Source organism: Acomys russatus, chromosome 29 (genome assembly GCF_903995435.1).
Source record: "Acomys russatus chromosome 29, mAcoRus1.1, whole genome shotgun sequence".
NCBI classification, from domain to species: Eukaryota; Metazoa; Chordata; class Mammalia; order Rodentia; family Muridae; genus Acomys; species Acomys russatus.
The window spans coordinates 14,445,799-14,466,084 of NC_067165.1; the positions used below are offsets into that span (position 1 = coordinate 14,445,799).

The 20,286-nt window shown below is 49.5% G+C and overlaps 1 protein-coding gene and 1 long non-coding RNA gene across 4 annotated transcripts in view; one reads left to right on the top strand and one right to left on the bottom strand.

Annotated features, from left to right (window-relative positions):
• Cfap57 (cilia and flagella associated protein 57) overlaps nt 1–20,286 on the bottom strand; it is a 76,860-nt gene that overhangs the window by 24,166 nt on the left and 32,408 nt on the right. The window contains exons 11-18 of the mRNA XM_051171416.1: nt 18,751–18,924; nt 13,666–13,827; nt 9,143–9,298; nt 7,188–7,281; nt 6,148–6,338; nt 5,234–5,407; nt 3,179–3,337; nt 341–484 (exon numbers count right to left, since the gene is read on the bottom strand). Coding sequence (XP_051027373.1) covers nt 341–484; nt 3,179–3,337; nt 5,234–5,407; nt 6,148–6,338; nt 7,188–7,281; nt 9,143–9,298; nt 13,666–13,827; nt 18,751–18,924 — 1,254 coding nt within the window. The remainder of the gene's footprint in view (nt 1–340; nt 485–3,178; nt 3,338–5,233; nt 5,408–6,147; nt 6,339–7,187; nt 7,282–9,142; nt 9,299–13,665; nt 13,828–18,750; nt 18,925–20,286) is intronic.
• Nucleotides 753–20,286, top strand: part of LOC127211514 (uncharacterized) — a 51,683-nt gene continuing 32,149 nt past the window's right edge. For all 3 annotated transcript variants that reach the window (XR_007833428.1, XR_007833430.1, XR_007833429.1), the window contains exons 1-2: nt 753–853; nt 13,689–13,816. This is a non-coding gene — a long non-coding RNA (uncharacterized LOC127211514). The remainder of the gene's footprint in view (nt 854–13,688; nt 13,817–20,286) is intronic.

The following is a 20,286-nucleotide window of genomic DNA, read 5'->3' on the forward strand; positions in this document are numbered from 1 at the left end:
GGACCCCAGCCTGGGGCCCCAGCAATATCCTTCCCCCTCCATCTTGGTGGCAAGAGTACCTTTTGATTGAGCACATACTGCCCCCTGGTGGCTAAAAGTTCAACAGCTGTACCTCCCGTTTGCCGCTATAGTAAGACTACTCCCACCCCCTACTCCCACACAGCCTCACTCAGAGCCCCAGCACAGGCTGAATCCCCTTCTCACTTGCTTTTGGGAGCTGCGAGCCCTGCACGCCTTCGCTGTGAGAAGCGTTTTCTCTCATTTCCCCAGGGCCGGTGAGCGACAGGGTTAGAGGGGACAAAGGTTCCCTAGGGCACGGCGCGGGAGCGAGGGCCCTCACCTCCTGGATCTGCTCCTTCATCACCTTGATCTCGTTCTCCCGCGGTTCCACCTGCTTCTTCAGCTCCTTTATTTTGTAATCGAGGACAAACTTGAGTTTCTCTAGTTCTTGGTTCTTCTTCTTCAGATCATAAATTCGCTTCTCCTGGAAGTGAGATGAGAAAGGGAAGTGATTGATGACACAAGGCCCCAGCATATGGAACCCTTCTAGGGTAAAACAAACAAACAAACAAGCAAACAAACAACACACACACACACAAAGAAAAACAAAAAACAACAGAGCTTGTGACACCGCAGATGGAGGAGGGCACAGACTTTTGGCTGGGGATACAAAGGTCCCGCACAGGCTGCAGCATGGACTCCACAGGAACTCACCCACTTCCGTGTAGGTTGTGAAAGACAATGCCTTCCATCCCACACTGCACTTCTGTTGCATTTACAGCCTTGGTGCACATCTGCCAGCAAGTAGAATCCGTTCCCCTCTCTTGTGTCTCACTGGATTTATGACTCGCTGGTAAGCCAAAGCATGCAGCGGAGGGAATGCTGTGAGGCTGCCAAGGCTAGGTCAAACAGACAGGCAGCTCCCCACCTGGCTCTCTGGGGACACTTGCTGTGGTGGAGGTTGGCTGCTGTGTAAGTCTCTCAGATAGAGAGCATACTTGGAGCTCTGTGGCTGAAATACTCAGGTGAGGCCAGCCTCCTTACCATCTCTGCCAATGGGGGACAGAGCTGGGCACGTAGAAGGCACAGCCATCTGGGGCGGTCATCTTCTAGCCTCTAGCTTTTGGTCCCCCAAAAGACCCTTCCCCAAGTCTTCTCAGCTGAGTTTCCAGACATTGGGGGTCAGAGACAAGCCATACTGTTGGACCTTGCTCAGTTCCTCACACTGAGAGGATGGCTGTTTGTTTGGACCACCAAGTTTTGAGGTAATTTGTTGTAATTGGAGCAGGAGACTATCAAGCAAGCCTGGGCTGGGTGACATTTTCCTGACAGCTCTGAGAATTGACATAGTCCCTATCCTTAAGGCAAAGATACTGACTGGTGGGGCAGACACATAAGCAAAGCCAATCCCCAAGAGTGATGCCTGATGGAAGGGAGGGAGAAAAAGGCACTGCGGTGGCTCACGCTGTAGCCTCTGAGAGCAGCCCGCTTCAGTGTGACACGCTGGTGCCAAGGGGAGTTAGAACAGAGGCTGCCGAAGGAGGGCAGGAGGGCAAGGCTCTGAGAAGTCAGAAGTCATCCCGGAGGCCAGGAATTGGCAAGCTGAACCTGGGAGACAAAGTTGGCCTGGTGCCTATTTTTTGTCCATTTCAGTTGGAACATGGTCTAGTTCATTTGTGTCCACTTTTTCTCTGGGTGCTCTCGCACGTGGTACCCACAGCTGGTTAGTTGAGACAGAGACCATATGGCCTGGAAAATATCTACCATCTAATCCTTTATATACTGACCTCTGCTGTGGGCCATGGGAAGCTACTGGAGGATTTTCAGTGGGAGAATGACCATGCTGGCTGGTTTTATGTCAACTTGACAGAAGGTAAAGTCATCTGAGAGGAGGGAGCCTCAATGAAGCAAATGCCTCCATAAGGTCAGGCTGTAGGCAAGCCTCTAGGGCATTTTCTTAGTTAATAATTGATGGGGGCGGGCCCGGCCCATTGTAGGTGGGGACATCCCTGGGCTGGCTGTCCTGGGTTCTATAAGAAAGCAGGCTGAGAAAATTATGGGGAGCAGGCCAGTAAGCAGCATGCACTGATGGCCTCTGCCTCTGCTCCTGCCTCCAGGTTCCTGCCCTGCTTGGGTTCCTGTCCTCACTCCCTTCAATGATGTGGAAGTGCAAGCCAAATACACCCTTTCCCGCCCAGCTTACTTTTGGTCATGGTGTTTCATCACAGCAACAGAACCCTAACTAAGACTGACCTAACTACACTTGTGCTCTGTCGGCTGTGCTGCTGGGGGCCAGGGCTGGGGAGTGGAAAGGCTGCTGGACTAAGAGGAGGGGTTATGGCTTTCTGCATTAGAAGAGCTTGTTTTCTTTCTTGTCAGTTCCCTCTTTGAGAGAGCCATGCCGTTTCTCCAAAGGCCAGACCATATACAGGAATTCCTGTACGCAAACAGCATTCGGGCACTAGCTCACCAAATCCTTGCAAGCCCCACTTTCTAGGAGAGCACGGGGCGGCTTTGAGTAGTTGCCCAAGGCTCAGTGCCTGGTCAGCAGAGGGGCCTGTGTCGCAAGACACTTATCTAGCACTGACACCCACGTGGGGCCATAGCAGAATTCTGACAGCCGAGGCAAAGGATGGAGAGGCAGCCATGGGATCTGGGTTTGCTCAGGAGAGTAGCAAATCCTGGATGCTGAGGCGGTGTGCCACGGAAAGCATGTGCCTGTCAGCTGAGTATCCTGCCCAAAAGACATCCCCATTTCCCTGGCTACCCAGTAGTGACAGGACCAACCCGGTGTGATGGGAGTCCCCTTCTGATCAGCAATACCATGTGGGCAGTGTGGCAGGTGAATTACCCTCAGCGCAGAAAGTGGGCCAGCCAGCCCAGGATCAGTGGAAGGCAGGGATCTGGAAGCCAGCTGACCCAGGTTCAAAGTCTGCCCCCTACAAACTGTGGGACCTTGGGTACAACAATCAGTCTCCTGGAATTTGGCTTCATGAGACACAACCCCTGGGTCGAGTGTGATGTGTTGGCACTAGTTAGCTCCGTGCCAAACACACAGTGGGAACTTCACTGGCTGGTCTTCCTCTACCGTGTCAAGCAAATGATCGCTAAGAAGGCAGGACCTTTTCAGCTGTGGTGTGGGTCCCTTGGGCAGCGGCTGGGGAGGGCAGAGAGTCACCTTGTCTTGAATGGTCTCATCCCGCTCCTGGATCTCTCTCTTGAGCGCTTGGATGTCTTTCTCCAGGGACTTGATGACGCCCTGCAGCTTCAGCTGCTCTGCCTTCAGGAGCTCAATGTCGTTGGTGCGCTCTTCGATTTCCTTTTGCAGACTGCTGAACTGAAGATGGAAACAGCTGCAGTGAAGACCCTTAGGGTCTATGGAGTGGCGGCTTTTGGGGGAGTGGATTTTGTTATTGCTGTTATTTTAGTTTTCGTGGGAACAGCCTTTTTGTAAAACGAGGAATAGTTCCCTCCCCCCTGTTCTTTTGTTTGTTTGTTTGTTTTGTTTTTTTAGTTTTTTGAGACAGGGTTTCTCTGTGTAGCCTTGGCTGTCCTGGACTCATTTTGAAGACCAGGCTGGCCTCGAACTTATAGCAATACACCTGTCTCTGCCTCCCAAGTGCTGGGATTAAAGGCATGCACCACCACTGCCCAGCAGTTCCTCCCCTATTCTTGAACATTTCACACGTGCGTACAATGTACTGTGGCCATCGCCCTGTCTTACTTCCATCCCAGCTCTGACATATACCTCCCGTCACAACTATTTTCCCTCTTTTGTTTTTTGTTTGTTTGTTTGTTTTTTGAGACAGGGTTTCCCTGTGTAGCCTTGGCTGTCCTGGACTCGCTTTGTAGACCAGGCTTACCTCGAACTCACAGTGATCTGTCTGCCTCTGCCTCCCTGAGTGCTGTGCCACACCACCCAGCTTTTCCCTCTTACGGTAAGGAGACAGCTCTTTTTACATAGCCAGATGCACGTTTCTCCTGACTTAGCTCCTAAATGCTGGGATTACAGGCATGGACTGTCATGCCATGCTTATTTTGTATGCTTCAGAGAGTGAGTTTTGGGGGAATTTGGGGCTGTGCAGTATTTTCCCAGGTCAAATGAATGATGGAATATACAGTGCAATAACATCCAGGTCTATTGAAAGTTCTCAACCTTCCTAATGCAGTGGCCCTTTAATACAGTTCCTTGTGTTGTGGTGACCCCCACACCCCCAAATCATGAAATTATTTCATTGCTACTTTATGACTCTAATTTTGCTACTGTTATGAATTGTAACATAAATGTCTGACATGCAGGATATTGGGGGTCTCGACCCACAGGTTGAGAACCAGCTCTCATTCCCTGCAGGAGAGAGTAGTCTGTGTACAAGATGCTTTAGAGACCAGCCCTCTAGATGAACACGGGTTCTACCCAGACCACAATGACCTTGAGATCTTGGTCAAGGTCACAGAGAGGAGCTCTATCTGATGGCCAAGGTCACAGATATGAGCTCTATCTGATGGTCAAGGTCACAGAGATGAGTTCTATCTGGTGAGGCACTGTAGCCATGTCCAAGGAGGGAGAGCCCGAGTGTCCTGGGAGTCGCTAACAATAGGGTGATTTCTAACAGGATGATTCTTAATGGGCTTACTTTGAACTTAGCTCCTCTGTGGCTCACTATTTTAGAGGAAATGAGACAATTCTCCGAGGATCTGTATGTCACATTGTCCCTCTTGCAGCATCAGTGAACTGAGTAGCTGCCTCACCTTGCAATGGAAGTATCTCCCACCCCCCACCACTCTTCTAAGGAGGAGCCAAGACATCTCCAGGCTGAATTGCTGCCTACCTCCCACTCAGATCCCATTGCCATCTCCAGTAGGCCCGACCTGTCTAGAAAGGAAAGCTCAGAGCATCTTTCTGTGCACAGGGAGCTCACGAGAAGGAAGGTGAGAGTCGGGCATGGTGGTATACACCTGGGAGGATGAGGCGGGAGGATCACGAGACTGAGGACAGAATGGGTTCCCCAGGGAGAACTAAGCCAGTCTGGGGATACACAGTAAGATCAGGTCTCATGCATCCCCAAAGACGATGTGGTCCTTCCTGAGGGTAGAGCCCTTTTGTCTTGGAGGCGGGACCTCTGTGTGTCCACCCAGGGCTGCCTGTCCACTGCCTCTAGCCTCCTCTGTGGGCCTTCTGGGGCAGGGCCCACCCCCGGGGGGCGCGGAGCGCTGGGGAGCAGCCAGCATGCACCTTCTTCCGCATGATGCCGGTTTCCCCCTTGAGCCGCAGGTTGGACTCTTTTTCATCCCGAAGCTTTCTCTCGTACTTGGTTTTGATGTCTTGGATCTCTCTGTCTTCATCTTCCTCAATCTGCTTCTTGGTTTCCTCGAATTCCCGAAGCTGCTGTCGGACGTCTTCCTGTGCCTGGTTTGGAGGTGGGGGGGGGGGGGGGGGGGGGGGGGGAGAGGGTGCCGGGAGAAGGGGCTGTGAGGCTGCTGTACTGAGAAAGCCTGGGATGACAAGATCACAGGAGCCTTTCTGGTGGAAGGGAAGATGAGCCAAAGTACAGAAATGGAAAGCAAGGCTTTGTCCTGTCTTCTCTCTGTCCACTCCCTTCCTCTCCCGTTTCTCCTGGACCATGTCAGGCCTCTGGGGCCGCCACCTTCTCTTCCGCTTACCAACACCCTGTACCCTGCATGCCCCATTTTGTCTATGTTCTTCATATGGCGCTCGGGCTTCAGACCCTGTCTCCCCTTCCTCTCCTACCAGCACCGAGCCAGGCTGTGTAGCCTGGCTGCCTTGGAAAACTCAGGAGATCCGCCTGCCTCTGCCTCCCCAGGTGCTGGGATTAAAGGTGTGTGGCACCACCTGGCCCAGACTCGGTCTTAGAGAGCTTGAATCACTGCAATTGTATCTGTAAAATGAATTGGTTCTCCTTGCTCCATCCCCCTTAGATAAAATGCCCTGAGGGTAGAGCTTGTCTCCTCCGCCCTCCCCACCCCCCCACTATCAACTCCCAGACCACAGTAGCTGCAGGGCAAATGGCTGAACCAATGCATGGCTCTAACTATCCCCCCCTCCCCCCTCCCATCACCCCTCCTCCCCCTCCATCCCCTACCCTCTACCCCCAAGCCAATTCGTGCTGCTGGGCTCCCTGGGAGCACCTCTTCCAGCAGGGTAGTTTTCTCCTGCAGTTTGGCCTCATAGAAGTCGGTCAGCTCCTCCAGCGCCTGGCTCTTCGTCTCGTCGTTGTCTCGGAGCTGTTTTTCGTACTCCTCCTGCATCCTCTGGGACTTGAGCTGCAGCTCCTGGTATTTCTCATACTCAAGAAGCAGCTTCTGGTTGTTGCAACATTCTGGGGAGAGGCAGGGTGGTCTGTGCGCTGTGTGGGTGGGCAGGCAGCAGCCTTCCCGGCATGTAAGGCCCCTCTGCCCATGGTGCTTCCTTGCTCCTCCTCCCCTGCCCACCGGAGCGGCGGCACCTCCAGAGCCAAGGTTCAAGGCTCACCTAACTCCTTTGACTGCCAACCCCTGCTTATATCTCACTAGGTGGCCAAATCCCCCCCCCCCCACACACACACACAACTCCGGACAGAAAAATCATTTCTATAAAGGTACTGGTAGGAGGCATTTGAGGATTCAGAGCCAGGAAAGTGTCCCAAGTATGCAACACAGATTTTATAGCTCCATCTTATAGACAATCAAGCTAAGCCTTGGTACTGGGTACCGAGAACACACAGCAAGGAGCTGTTGAGACCTGGGACTCACAGTCTGTCAGGCTCTGACGCTGAATCTCCCACCGGCATGTAAGAGGTGCTGGGTGTGTATTGTGAGGAAGGGGCAAATACACAGGAGGGGAAATATGGTGAGTTCCAATAAAGTAGTGCATTCATAAACAGAGCCACGGTCCCTGACTTCTGCTGTGTCGGGAGGTTGGGGTTGGAGGTGGAGCGGGTCGGGGTGGGGTGGGGCGGGTCGGGTTGGGGTGGGTCGGGTCGGGTCGGGTCGGGTGGGGCGGGGTGGGGCGGGGCGGGGTGGGGTGGGGTGGGGCGGGGCGGGGCGGGTCGGGGCGGGGTGGGTCGGGTCGGGTGGGGCGGGGTGGGGTGGGGTGGGGTGGGTGGGGTAGGTGGGGTGGAGCGGAGGGAGATAGCTATCAGATGGTTGTTCCTAAACTGCCTGCATGTGGCTCCTCCCTGTGGACTCACCCAGGTCTTGCAGCTCCCGGTTCTGTTTGTCTATGAGGTCTTCCATGCGCTCTCGGTGATAGATGTCCTGTTTTTCTTTCTCTGTTTTTAAAACCTAAAACAGAGTCACAGGGCTGGAGGGATGGCTCAGTGGTTAAGAGCCCTGTCTCCTCTTCCAAAGGAGCCGGGTTCAATTCCCAGCACCCACATGGCAGCTCACAGCTCCAGTTCCAAGGGATCTGACACCTTCACGCTAATGCACATAAAATAAAATAAAATAAATGATAAAACAAAACAAAACAAAACAAAACCAAAAAAACCCCACAGAGTCACCTTTTCTCATTTCTACACATCTGCTAACAGTGCCAATATGACAGGAGCTACTTTTACTGATAACTTCTTTATTCATAAAATTTTCTCAAGCTCTTTCTTTGCACCAGTGTTCTGTGGCGCACAGACTATGTGGCCACTTTTTATCCACACTGTGGCCACTTTTTGTCCACATTGTGACCACCTTTTGTCCACATTGTGGCCACTTTTTATCCACATTGTCTTTCTCTCTGAAAGTTCAATGCCTTTGCTCTTTACGCACATGTGTTAAAATGAATTAGTCAGCGAGGAGTTTTGGTTTGGACACAGACCAAGTAGATTTTGAGGAGGAAAGTCAGGGATTCAGTCCAGCCATCTACCGTGGATGCCTGGGCGTGGTGGTGCACATCTTTAATCCCAGCCCTTGGGTGGCAGAGGCAGGTGGATCTCTGTGAGTTGGAGGCCAGCCTGGTTGGTCTATACATCAAGTTCCAAGCCAGCCAGGGATACACAGAGGAACTTTATTTCAAAAACCAAAGGAAATCAAACCAAACCAACCAACTAACCAACCAACCAACTAACGAACCAACCAACCAACCAGCCAACCAGCCAGCCAAATAACCAAGCAATCAAAATTCAACAAGAGCCCCAGCCATGTGCTGTCAGTTCAGTATGCTCACATCTAAGTATTTATTGGAGTCAGCCAGCTCTTGGCGGGCTGAGGGTGCAGCCCCGGGGCCTGGCTCTGTGTTTGGCTTATTAACAGTACCAAACTAAGACTCCATGTCTGCCTGAATGAATTATGAATGAACGAATGAATAAATTTAACAGCCAAGGGCTTTTCAACCAAACAGACCCATGAAGATAAGTTACCAGTACAAATACCCCTTGAGCCAAAAGATGGGGTTGTGGGGGTGAAGGAGGGTATTGTATATGAGTGGGCCAGGCAGGTGTGTATAGCACAGAGACTGGCTTTATAAATTCCTGGGCTAAGCCTAACTACACATTGTTAAGACGGATTTTATTTTTGACAATCTAGAAATCAGCACCTGCTAATCCCTTCTCTAGCATTCTGTTCTTTCATTGTTTAAAGATGAGTTTTCTTGTTTATAAAAAATAAATACTCAGCTGGGCGGTGATGGAGCATGCCTTAAATCCCAGCACTCGGGAGGCAGAGGCAGGTGGATAGCTGTGAGTTTGAGGGTACAAAGCAAGTCCAACTAAGACTGCACAGAGAAAACCCATCTCGAAAAACAACAACAACAACAAAAAACAAAAACAACAACAAAACAAAACAAAACAAAAAACAACCCCCCCCAAAAAAAAAAGAAAAAAGAAAAAGAAAAAGAAAAAAACTCACCGTAGAGAATCTGGAAATTACAAAAGTGTATTAGAAACAAAATGTAAGCTACCCATAACAGCAGCGCTGCGGGTTAATCTTCCTTTCCCTCTTCTCCACCAACCTGTTTGACCTGGCAGTACCATTCACTGTGGAAAGCTTCCTGTTCTGCCTGGCTGGCTTAGCCCCATGCCATCACATCTCCCCCAGCATTCCAGCCTTACAGCTGAACAGCTGGGGATGCCCTTGGACCATGCAGCTGGCCCCGTGTCCAGCAGCAAGGAAACTGCTTATTGCCGAGACTGCGGGCTCCGGCTCTCAGACACACCTGGTTCTTCGTCTTTAAGGACTCCATCTCCTGGATGAACTTGTCCGTCAGCTCCTTAATCTTCTCCGAGTAGTTCATATCCTTCAGCCGGAGCTGATACTCGTTCTCCATCTTCAGTTCTTCCACGCGTGTCTTCAGCTCCAACATAATCTGAGTCTTTGGGAGGAAGGACGCGGCATGAGGAGCTCTCGCAGGAGGGGGAATCAGAGTACTTACGTCAGCGATCCTGACCTGGGGCCCATCGCTCCAGCTCACTCCAAAGGCAGTACTGGGTCCCAGCTAGGACTTGTCACCGGTTCCCTCACAAGATGTACAGGTGACCTGAAGACACACAAGAGTGTCTTCATGCAACAGATGCTCAGTGGCCCCACTGTGTGCCAATAGCCTCAAGGCTCCTTCAGATGGGCGTAAATGCTACCTGTCCAGTGAGGTCTACTGGGACCTTCTATTTAATCCTGCTACCCACCCTTTCCCGTTCTCAGCACTCAACTCCCCTTCTCAGCCCCACCTTATGCTCTCTTTTTTTTAAAAACAGTATTTTTTTTTTTCAGATATTGGTACTTGGTAATTACTAAGTGCTTTGCTTATTATTTTCTTTATTCTGTTGTCTTTTTCTTTCAGGAGCATTTAAGCTCCCCACAGGTGATGTCTTTGTTGGCTTTGTTCTCCAACGTATCCCAAGTTGACAGCTAAAACATAGTAGGCACTGCAAAGATAATCGCCTTCTCTGTGTTTGGTACTGGGACTCAAACCCCAGGTCTCACACATCTCAAGTTCGATATTGGACCACACCCAACCCCAAAAGATACTTGTCCCCATGAAACTCAAAGCCTATATAGCCAAATAAACACCTAATTATAAAGTGTGATTAAGTGTCCAATGACGTGGTCACTGTCCCCTCTCCTGTCTTCCATGCCTGTGCTTGTGTCATCACTAGTCCCACTTCTGCTTGGCTCCAAAGTCTAGTGTTTGTTTTTTCCATTACTACCAAAGTTTCTGAAAGTGCTGTAACACAAGCACCTCATTTCCTGAAGAGTGGGAGAGGACACGATTTTCTTTCTTTCAGATTTATTAATTATGTATATAACATTGTGCCTGCCCACCAGAAGAGAGCAGTAGATCACATTCTAGATGGTTGTGAGCCACCGTGCAGTTGCTGGGAATTGAACTCAGGACCTCTGGAAGAGCAGGCAGCGCTCTTGACCTCTGAGCCATCTCTCCAGCCCCCACAGATGATTTCTTCTTGCTTACCTTGATTACATCTCACGCACCCTCACCTTGTCTCTGCTGGTCGACTTCCATGACAATGACAACAGGCATCATTTACATTTGTTCCTGTACTCCTGACTGGCACTTGGTATGGGCTTAGCATGTGGGAGGCATTGAGAGGAAGGATGCCTACCCAGGCTCCTCATGTGGTTTAGTGCCAACGGGAGGGAGAGGGAGAGGAGTGTGAGCTTGGAGACCGTTGGAGTGGTCATGTATGAAGCATGCGACACTGGAGGGCCTCTGAAGGTCCTCCTCTAGCCTCCTCAGACTGGCTTTGCTGTGACAAGGCCTTGGTGATTGATGGTATACAGCGCAGTGTTAGAGATGAGGTGATTACTGGGAGGTGACTACAGAGTTCAGGTGAGAGATGGTAGGGGCCGAGGTGGGGGAGGGAAGCATGGAGGAATTGAAATATTTATAATGAAATTAGAGAGTCTAGAAAATGTGGTGTCTGACTGTCTCTGTGGTGATTTGAGGGGGGGCTATGCTGGAAGACAGCCCAAGTGACTGGCTGTAGCTGGGTTGGGGCTGGCCTGCCTGGCTTCCCTGCTCTGTCTCCGTGCCTCGAACAGCTGCAACAGCACTGTGGCGCTGGCAAGTGGCAGCAGGTGAATAGGCGGCTCCAAGGCCTGTGTTGGACTAGAGAGATGCGTATGGCTGCAAGTGGTCCAGTTTCTGATGTGGGACGTTCAAGGTGCGTGTTCATTGGCTTCCATGTTCTGTCACTACATTGCTGCAGAGTATCCAGTCACACTCTTCCTCCCTTAAGGTCTGTCTGCACTCCTTCCGAACCGTTTCCAGGCTAGGAGAAGTAAGAGGCCCCCGTGGTCTCTCTGATTCTCTCCAGCTTTCTTCTCTGCATCGCATTCCACTCACAGCTGCGAGGCACATTTTCCTGGAGGACCACCTCTTCACCCTTCACATGCTGCTGGCTCGCTATGGAAGGTCCTTTGTTCCGGTAGTGTTGTGCTGGGCTTCCTTCCTGTGATACAACCTGGCCTGGGGTGGGGTCCTTCCTTGTGTTCCCCTGGCAGTGTTCTTTCATACTACCACTGCAGCTCGCTGCCCTGTTTTGTTTTCCCTGGCTTTCCTCCTAGGACCCCCTGTGTCCTAGGAGCTCCAGCTTTCGTGGCCTGCCAGGCACACAGCAGGCGCTTCTGTTGCCAGCACATGGAAATGTATATCCACATGACTGATGGAGTGAGTAAATCCCTGGCCGAGAGATAGTTACATGGAAGATCATAGGATAGAAAGACAGGGAGCTGGAATTGGGAAGAATGTGGAATGTCACTTAAGGGACATAGTGAGAGAAGGCAGGGAGCTGGGGAGAGGTTTACAGAACCATCATGATGGATGTGGAAGAAGAGGGAAGCTCAGGGAGTAACACACACACACACACACACACACACATACAATGTTTCCACTGTGGTGGCAGCAGCAGTGCTGTCAGTCCTGGTCAGGGTCAGGGGTCAGGGGTCAGGGGTCAGGGGTCAGGGGTCAGAGGTCAAGGGTCAGGGGACAGACTCAGCCCAGACACCGTCAGACCTTGAACTTGTCCTTGCACTTCCTATTTGGCTTCTCTACCCTCTGGGAAGAATGAGAAGAAAACAGAGAGGAAAGAGCAGGCCACAGGGAGGCTAGGTTCTCCTCCCTCCCTCCTTCCTCCTCCTCTCTCTTTCATAGAGAAAGTTCCAGGGGTTTTTGGAAGGGCTGTCCAAGGAACACCAGAGCTCTCTATCCTGCTGTTCTAGCAGTTTTGTTGTCTCTCTCCTCGCCTGACTGAGAGCCCCCTGATCACAGTGTGTGCCGGTGTCTGACCATTCCAAACACTCATGCCCAGAGTCTAGCCAACCCTGGGGGGTGTACTTGGCTGCTCAGGCTCTTTTCCTGAGCAGCAGTGACTATGTAGCTCTGGGATTCCCTGGGAGGCAGCAACTCTAGTCATGAGCTGTGTCCAGGGCTAGGCACTCAAGACTTCAACAAAACATTGTCCTGTGTTGGGCTTAGTGTATCGACGGGAGGGAGGTTCTTTTGGTTTAGTGACTGAGAGCTGTGTCCAGACTCAATCTGGAATCAAATTCTGATTCATTATTTACCAGCTCAGTGAGTTTGGATCCAGCACTAAACCTCTTTGAAGGATGTTGATCAATAATCCTCGAGCCATGGGGGATAAAATTGTGTCATTTCCACAGAGGTATTCCGAGGTCTCCATGTGAGAGATTATGTTGTCGGAACTGTGCCTGCTCCGTGGCAAATGCGTCTCTTTTTCCTCTTTTTATTCTGAGAAAAGGTCTTACTATGCAGCCCATGCTGACCTCAAACTCATGATCTTCCTGTTTTAGCCACCTGTGTGCTGGAACCACAGATGTGAGCTACTGTGCGCGCGCGCGTGCGCGCGCGCGTGTGTGTGTGTGTGTGTGTGTGTGTGTGTGCAGTGTGGAGTCCAGAGGTTGACTGTCTTCACTGGTTACTCTAGAGTTGGTTTTCTGAGACTAGGTCTCCTGTTGGACCTGGGGCTTGTCAGTTCAGTTAGGCTGTTTTGCCAATGAGCCCCATGGTCCTCTGATCTCTTCCACCCCTGGCACTGGGCCTCTGTGCCCAGCTGGGTGCTGGAGAGCCAATCTTGGGTCTCTTTGTCTATCTCCCCCTGACCCCTGGGTCACATTAAAAAAAAAAAAAAGATTTATTTATTTATTATGTACACAGTACTTTGCCTGCATGTACACCAGAAGAGAGCATCGGATCTTATTATAGATGAGTGTGAGCCACCATGTGGTTGCTGGGAATTGAACTCAGGACCTTTGGGAGAGCAAGCAGTGCTCTTAACCTCTGAGCCACCTCTCCAGCCCTGGGTCACGTATTTTAAAATGAAGTTTTGCTGCAGTGGAAATCGTTACGCTTCATAGCTACAACCTGGGTACGTGGGCAGGTTTATCTCACGGGTGTGCACTGGCTGTCTTTAACTTCCCTCGCCCCATTCTTAACAACACTGCAGCGAGAGAAGAGTGGGATCTCGGCACTAGGGCACAGGATGACCATGGAGTACAGGCAGTGTGAGGGTGGAGGCGGTCCTGTGGCAGCAAGCTGGCTGGCTGGCTGGCTGGCTGGCTGGCATGAAGGCAGTTGGGAAGAGAGCTGTCTGCAGCAGGCATGGGTGTAGCCAAACCTTCAGAGGCCCCTTTGACTCTGGCCTGCGCCCTCTGAATGCAGGCTGCTCAAGAGTTGTGCTGCTGCTCACTAGACCCGGTTCTTACCTTCTCCTCCATGTCTGTTTTAGTCACGAGCACCTCTTCAGAGAAGCCCACCTCCCTCTCTCGTTTGATTCCCCGGCCATCCTTATCAAAGACCTTCCAGGTGAACAGGCAGCCATCCTCCGCAACAGTCAGCAGGAACTGGTCGTCAAAGGTGAGCAGGATCTGTGAAGGAGGAGAGCACGGAGAAGTGGCGCCCCGGGCCAGGCTGAGGATGGCCAGGGCAGGGCTGGCTGTGGCATAGGCCTCTGTCCACGCAACCCTCAACACCTCACTGCGGGCATGGGCCATGTGCCCTCTACCAGGAGAACCAGGCAGAAACACCCTGGTGTAGCAGCACATTACTTTGTTTGGGTATGAAGGAGTTAGCATGGCTCTCGCTGTGCTAATGGGGCTACACTTGGAATCTGTCCCTTGTTGTATGAGATAGGACCTGGTTACACTCAGCAACAGAGTGCATCATTACTCTGCCTCAGTGAATTTGATTTTAGTGATCTTATTTTTCTGGGTTCTGGGTTTCTGGCACTGCTGCTGCCCACAAGTGTCTTTGAAGGCTGATCTGGCTCCCTGACTCCCGGAGACTGATTTCTTTTATTTATTTATTTATTTTAAACTCTCAATTTCCTGCTGTGTTTGTCAACCCTATAAGACTGAGGGCTAGCCTGTCTCAGGCACAGCCACACAGCAAGGAAGGTCGGAGGTCAACCAGAGTGGGGGCTACGCCAACATTCATCTGGACTCTATAGGAGTCCATGCTTTTGAGGAACATTCAATCATAGAGAATAATTATTATGATAATGTTAAATTTTTAAAAAGCAAGTTGTGAGTGATCATTTAGTACAATCTTTATTTCAGATACATGTAAAATATATATATATATATGCCTATATATGTCAGCATATGAATGGTGTTACTACTATGAAGGTCTGACTTCTAACGTAAACGTACATTGCTTCTAGAATAAAAAATGATCTCACCACAAAACTCAGTAGATTTGAAGGGAAGATAGGACTATATTGTGGCACTTTACTTTCAACCCAATGCCCAGGCCCAGTAAAGAAATGTGTCATTTTATAATGAAAAATCCTTTTCTAATGGGCACAGAACCTACAGGTAAGTGGGATGGATTGAGTAAGAACGGCCCCATAGGCTTTCCTCTGGCTTCACGTGAGCCGAGGTCATGGGACACAGTGCCCCTCACCACACTGATTTGTTTATTAGATTTTTTCTACCTCACTTTTGGCAAAACATCATCTACCTCATGTCAGCACCTGATGGGTCTTAAAAGGGATAGTATTAGTCCAGTGGGAAGTGGGCAAGGGTGGGGGTGGGGGCGGGAGCCTGCTTCTTGAAGACAATGTTCAGGAATACAGAATTGATTTCTTTCAATGGAGGAGCCCTCCCCCTCCCAGTGGAGAAATGTTTGACCTTAAACAAGAGATGTCAGGTTAGCGTAGTCAATCATCCAAGGTAGTTCTCAGCCAATTTTGCTTTTTTCCCCCCTGCCACAAACCCAGTTCTGCATACAGTGTTAGGGACGGCTTGTCTGACCTGATGGAGAACTTTACCTCGAATTTAGACCTTTAGGTCTCTTCTCTTCAAGAGAAAGCTGTTTTATCCGTTGGAGTGTCTGCAAGCATGCTCTTTTATTGGGGACTCTTAAAAACTCTAGTGGGGGAGCTTCAGGTGTTTGAAGGGAATAAGAATCTCTGACTTTGTGATTGTGTTTCAGGCTGTCTGCACCCAGCAAGATGTATGTCACCATGGTGCAGCCATTTCTTTCTGCAGTGACTGGTGATGTATGCATTGCTCTTTGTTTTGATTTGTTTTTACTACCAAAGGCAACATTTTGACGTTTGTTGTCGTTCTTCCCCCTCCCTCCTTGTTTTTCTTGTTTGTTAAATACTTGATAAATTTGAGAAGCACATTTTCAGGGAATGCTGTACTGTTAATGTTAGCCTTCTACCTGGTCTACCTGGATGCAAGCATCCTGGAGGCCACTGGAGCAGCCAGGTTTTGGGTTTATAAGTAAATGTCACCAAGAAGAAATACCTTTTTTTTTTTTTAAACTGGTTTTACGGGTTAACAATCCAGCCTGGCAGGCTGTTTTCCATCCTCATCTAACCAGTAATGGTTCTAAATGTTCCTGTGTATCCACATGGTCTTAGACCTCCTTTCAATGACTGTATTAACTTACGAGCTCAGGCCGTGTCTTAAGGCTATCTCAGAGCACACTGACTGAATGTTGACGCTCGTGGTAGCAACGCGTTTACTGTCTTTATAACCAGCTTTGTAATGGTTCTTCGTGTTTTTAGCAGTCTGTGCAGCTGTTGTCTTTTTGAGGGAGACTGTTCACGTGTATGGGGCTTTCTTGTTTTTAGGGTGGTAAAATGTCTTTTCCCTTGATGTCGATGCCGGTGAGGGTGGGTGGTTTAGCAGGGTTTAACTAGCATGTTACATGTAGTTGTGGGTGGGAGGGTTGTTTGTTCGGTTTTGTTTTAATGGCTCTTGTTTAATACTATCCATTACCTCTCATGCCTGGTCAGCGAAAGAAAGAAAGAAAGAAAGAAAGAAAGAAAGAAAGAAAGAAAGAGCTTTGATTTTTATGTAACTATATAATACATGACTCAACTGGGTCTTTTTTTTTTTTTTTAAAGAAAAGTGACTACATTTCTGGGTGGAACCCACAGAGGCATGTTGCCTGATGTTAGAGTGACTAAGTTACGTCTCTTTCACCAAGCTGATTAAAGGAACACGCCTCCTCGCCAGCCACCCTGGGATTTCAGCTGCCTCTACCACTTTTGGAATTGTGGCATTTCTGAGCTCATCGAGGCAGTGGGTGGCTAGGGGAATTTCCCCAAAACCTAAAAAGTAAAAGTGTATTTCTATTAATATTATTTTTTTTGCAAGCCTCCTTTCTCCCTTTTTGGGTTTTCCCCTTTAAAACCTTAAATGTTCCTATTGCCAGCCGATGGCATGACAGGTGATGATGAGCAGATGAAGAGCCAGTGGAGAAGTGGTCCAAACCTCCTGTGAGCTAGCAGGCTTCTGAATGTATCTCTGTGCCCCACAGAGAAGGCTGGGCAGTAGCAAGGAGATGCTGTGTCAGCTACTGCAGCCTTAAAACAAAGCTGGTGTCTCTTTGGACTTTAAAATTGTTCCTATGCAGCTTATTTTATTTTTGTTTAATCAAATAAACAGACGGTTTTCCTGTGGGGGGGGGGGAAGAATGGCCCCATAGGTTCATATATTTGAACACTTGATCCCCAGTTGGCAGAACTGTTTGGGGAGGTTTAGGAGGTGTGTTACTGGGAAGGGCTCATGCAGTTCCCAGTGTTTGCTCTCTGCTTTGTGGTTGTGGATCAAGGTGTGAATCTCAGCGGTTCTGTCACTGTGCCCTCATGGACTCTGACCCTCTAACACCATAAGCCAAATTAAACACTTTTTTTATAAGCTGCCTTGGCCATGGTATTTTATCGCAGCAGTGGAAAAGCAACAGTAAGCCAATAAAGGATTCAGGACATAATTAAAAGTCTTTCATGTCATCCAATCTCAAATAAAGGAGACATACATTTTCTCAGGGTCTGTTTTTCAGAGGTCTGTGTAAACCTCTCCCCCCAGCCCTGCCCCACCCATGAATAAATTTTGCTTTTCCATTGGCTCTGATTTATGGACATCCATTTTTCATGCCAGAAAACTCTTTTTCATTCACTTTTTGTTATGGCAAAATACATACACTATAAAATTTACCATTGTACCCATGTTTTTGGTATACAGTTATGACTGGTCCATTTGTGAAGCTGTGTAGCTATCACCACCATCTACTCATGCTTTTTGTCCTTCAAAGCTAAAGCTGTACAAATTGAATAATAGTTCCCCCTCCTTTGCTACCACTCCCAGAGGAACATAGAAAAACCATCCTACTTTCTATCACTTTCATCTAATCTTAAGACCCTTCTTTCAAAAGTATGAATTAAGGTTCTATTGCTCAGTTTGGGTGAGTCACAGATGGACATAATCCCAAGTCACTGTTCCACACTCAAACAGTAGGCAGTGGTGGGACGTGGAAAGGACCCAAAGGCCTCAGAAGTTGACAAAGCCCTGGGGACCAGAACCAGTACCCTAGGAATAAATCCAAGCAGGCTAAGGCTTCAGGCAGCACTGGAGATCCTGCAGACGCCAGGTCATTGTCTACTCTGGCCGTAGGATGGGAAGCCAACAGCCACTTATCATAAACTCCGTGCTTCAGGAAAACCGAAAAAGCTCTGGAAGGGGCCAAGGAGCCCTGTTCCCACAGCGGGGTTCTAACCATTGAGTCCCTTTTCATTACTGTTAAGCATCTGGTGAGGGTGGAATGGTGCTATGTTTGCTGCCTTGGGATTGGCTTGTTTTATTTAGTGCAGTGTTCTTAAACCAACCCGTGTTGTAGCACAGTGCAGAGTCTCCTGCCCTTTCAAGACCGTTGCTCTACTGTATGTGTGAAATACATTTGCTTATCTATCCATCTACCACTGGACATGGGTTGCTTTCTTTCTGTTTCTGTCTGTCTTTCTTTTATCACTTTTTCCCCCTTTCCTCCATTATGACTTAAATTGTTTAGCTACTGGACATTACTTCACAAGAAGGGGGAATAGGACTATTTACAAATGCTTGTCTGTGTTACCGTTTCCAAGGTAGTCTTTATATTCATATCCCGGGGAGAGGTTGGGTCTAGTATCTTGTAGTGTGGTTTCCTTTTGTCTGGGAGCAGTGGACATCTGAGGGTCATTAGTAGGTAGAACTTACTGCAGCTGGGAAATCTGATGGTGACTTAGCTGGCACCACCTACAGCACCACCCAAGGGTCCATTATTGGGTGCCATTTTGTGTCAAATGATCATTAGGTGTGGCACTGCTTACTTCCTAGGATGAATTCCTAGCAGTTTTGACATGGGTCTGAATAACCAGCAGGTGCCTGGTGAGTGAGCGATAGACAAGTAAACAAACAGGGGAGGAACGGGGAGAACCATGCAACTCCGAGGAGCTGCTGGCGTGGGTAGGTTAGCGAGGCAACGCCTAGGCTGGGACTTTGTGGGACGGCACCTCTCACCTTGGTAATGGGGCCAGCGTGAGCCTGGTACTCATTGAATTCTTTCTGCAAAGACAGAGGGTACTTCATGGCACGGATAGTTCCCACCGATGTGCCCACAAACATCATGCGCCCGGAATGTGAGATGGTGATGGCTGTATAGTTGACGTCAAAAGCTGAGATCTCTCGAAGGATCTGGAAAAAGACCCAAACTAAATACATCTTGGTTCCTGCTTCTCCTTCTCTTCCTCTCACCACTGAGCTGCCTCCCCAGTTCAGAGTTCCTAATTTTTGTTTTGTTTTATTTTTGAGACAAGGTCTCACTGTGTAGCCTTACTTAGGTAGCCCTGGACCTCACTCTGTAGACCAGGCTGGCCTCACAGAGACCCACCTGCCTCTGCCTTCCAAGTGCTGGGATCAAAAGTGTGAGATCATGCCTTCTGGTGTTCTCAACTCTTACATGGTATTCGTGTGTGTGTGTGTGTGTGTGTGTGTGTGTGTGTGTGTGTGTGTGTTTATACCAGTGTGAGTACATGCCAGCAGGACACCAGGTATCCTATTCTGTAAGTCTCTGTCTTATTCCTTGGAGACAGGATCTCGTCACTGATCCTGGATCTGTTGTGATGGCCAGCAAGCCTGAGTTTTCTCTCTGTCCTGCCCCCTGCCCACCTGCCCAGCACTGGGGTTACAGGTACACATGGCCACACCTGGGTACTGGGATCTCACCCCAAGTCCCCATGCTCACACAGCAAGTGCTCTTACCCACCGAACTGTCTCTCCAGCTATGGTTTCTTGACTAGTAACCAGTTGTGGGTGTTAGGAACCATATGAAAGGAATGGCTGGAAATCTTCCTATGGCACCATGTGCAAACACTGTCTGTGGAGGTTTGAAAAAAATGGCTCCCATCAGTCTATAGGGAATAGCCTTGTTGGAGTAGGTGTGTCTTTGTTGGAGGAAGTGTGTCATTAGGTGGTGGGCTTTGAGGTTTCGGAGGCTCAAGCCTAACTAGGGGCTCACAGTCTCTTCTTGCTGCCCGTGGCCCCAGATGTAGAAGTGTCAGCTCCTTCTCCAGCACCATGTCTGCCTGCGTGCCGCCATGCCCCTCCTCTGCCCTCCCCCACCATGAAACTGTAAGCCAGTGCCAATGAAATGTTTTCCTTTATAAACAGTTGCCTGTGGTCAAGGTGGTGGCACATGCTTTTAATCCCAGCACTCGGGAGGCAGAGGCAGGTGGATCTCTGTGAGTTCGAGGCCAGCCTGGTCTTCAGAGAGAGTCCAGGACAGGGGACAGGCAGGGCTACACCAGAAAAACCCTGTCTCAAAAAACAAACAAACAAACAAACAAACAACAAGCAAACAAAAAGAGCTGCCGTGGTCATGGTGTCTCTTCACATCAGTAAGACCTTAACTAAAATACTGTCTCGTGTCCTTTACCTGTTGTAGCTCATCTGGCCATTCCAGGGAGTAACCGAGGAAGTTACAGTCACATTTAAAAGACGACAGGAGATGAGTCACCGAGGCAGGAAGTAACTCCTCTCAGTTCGTTTTGTTGTTGT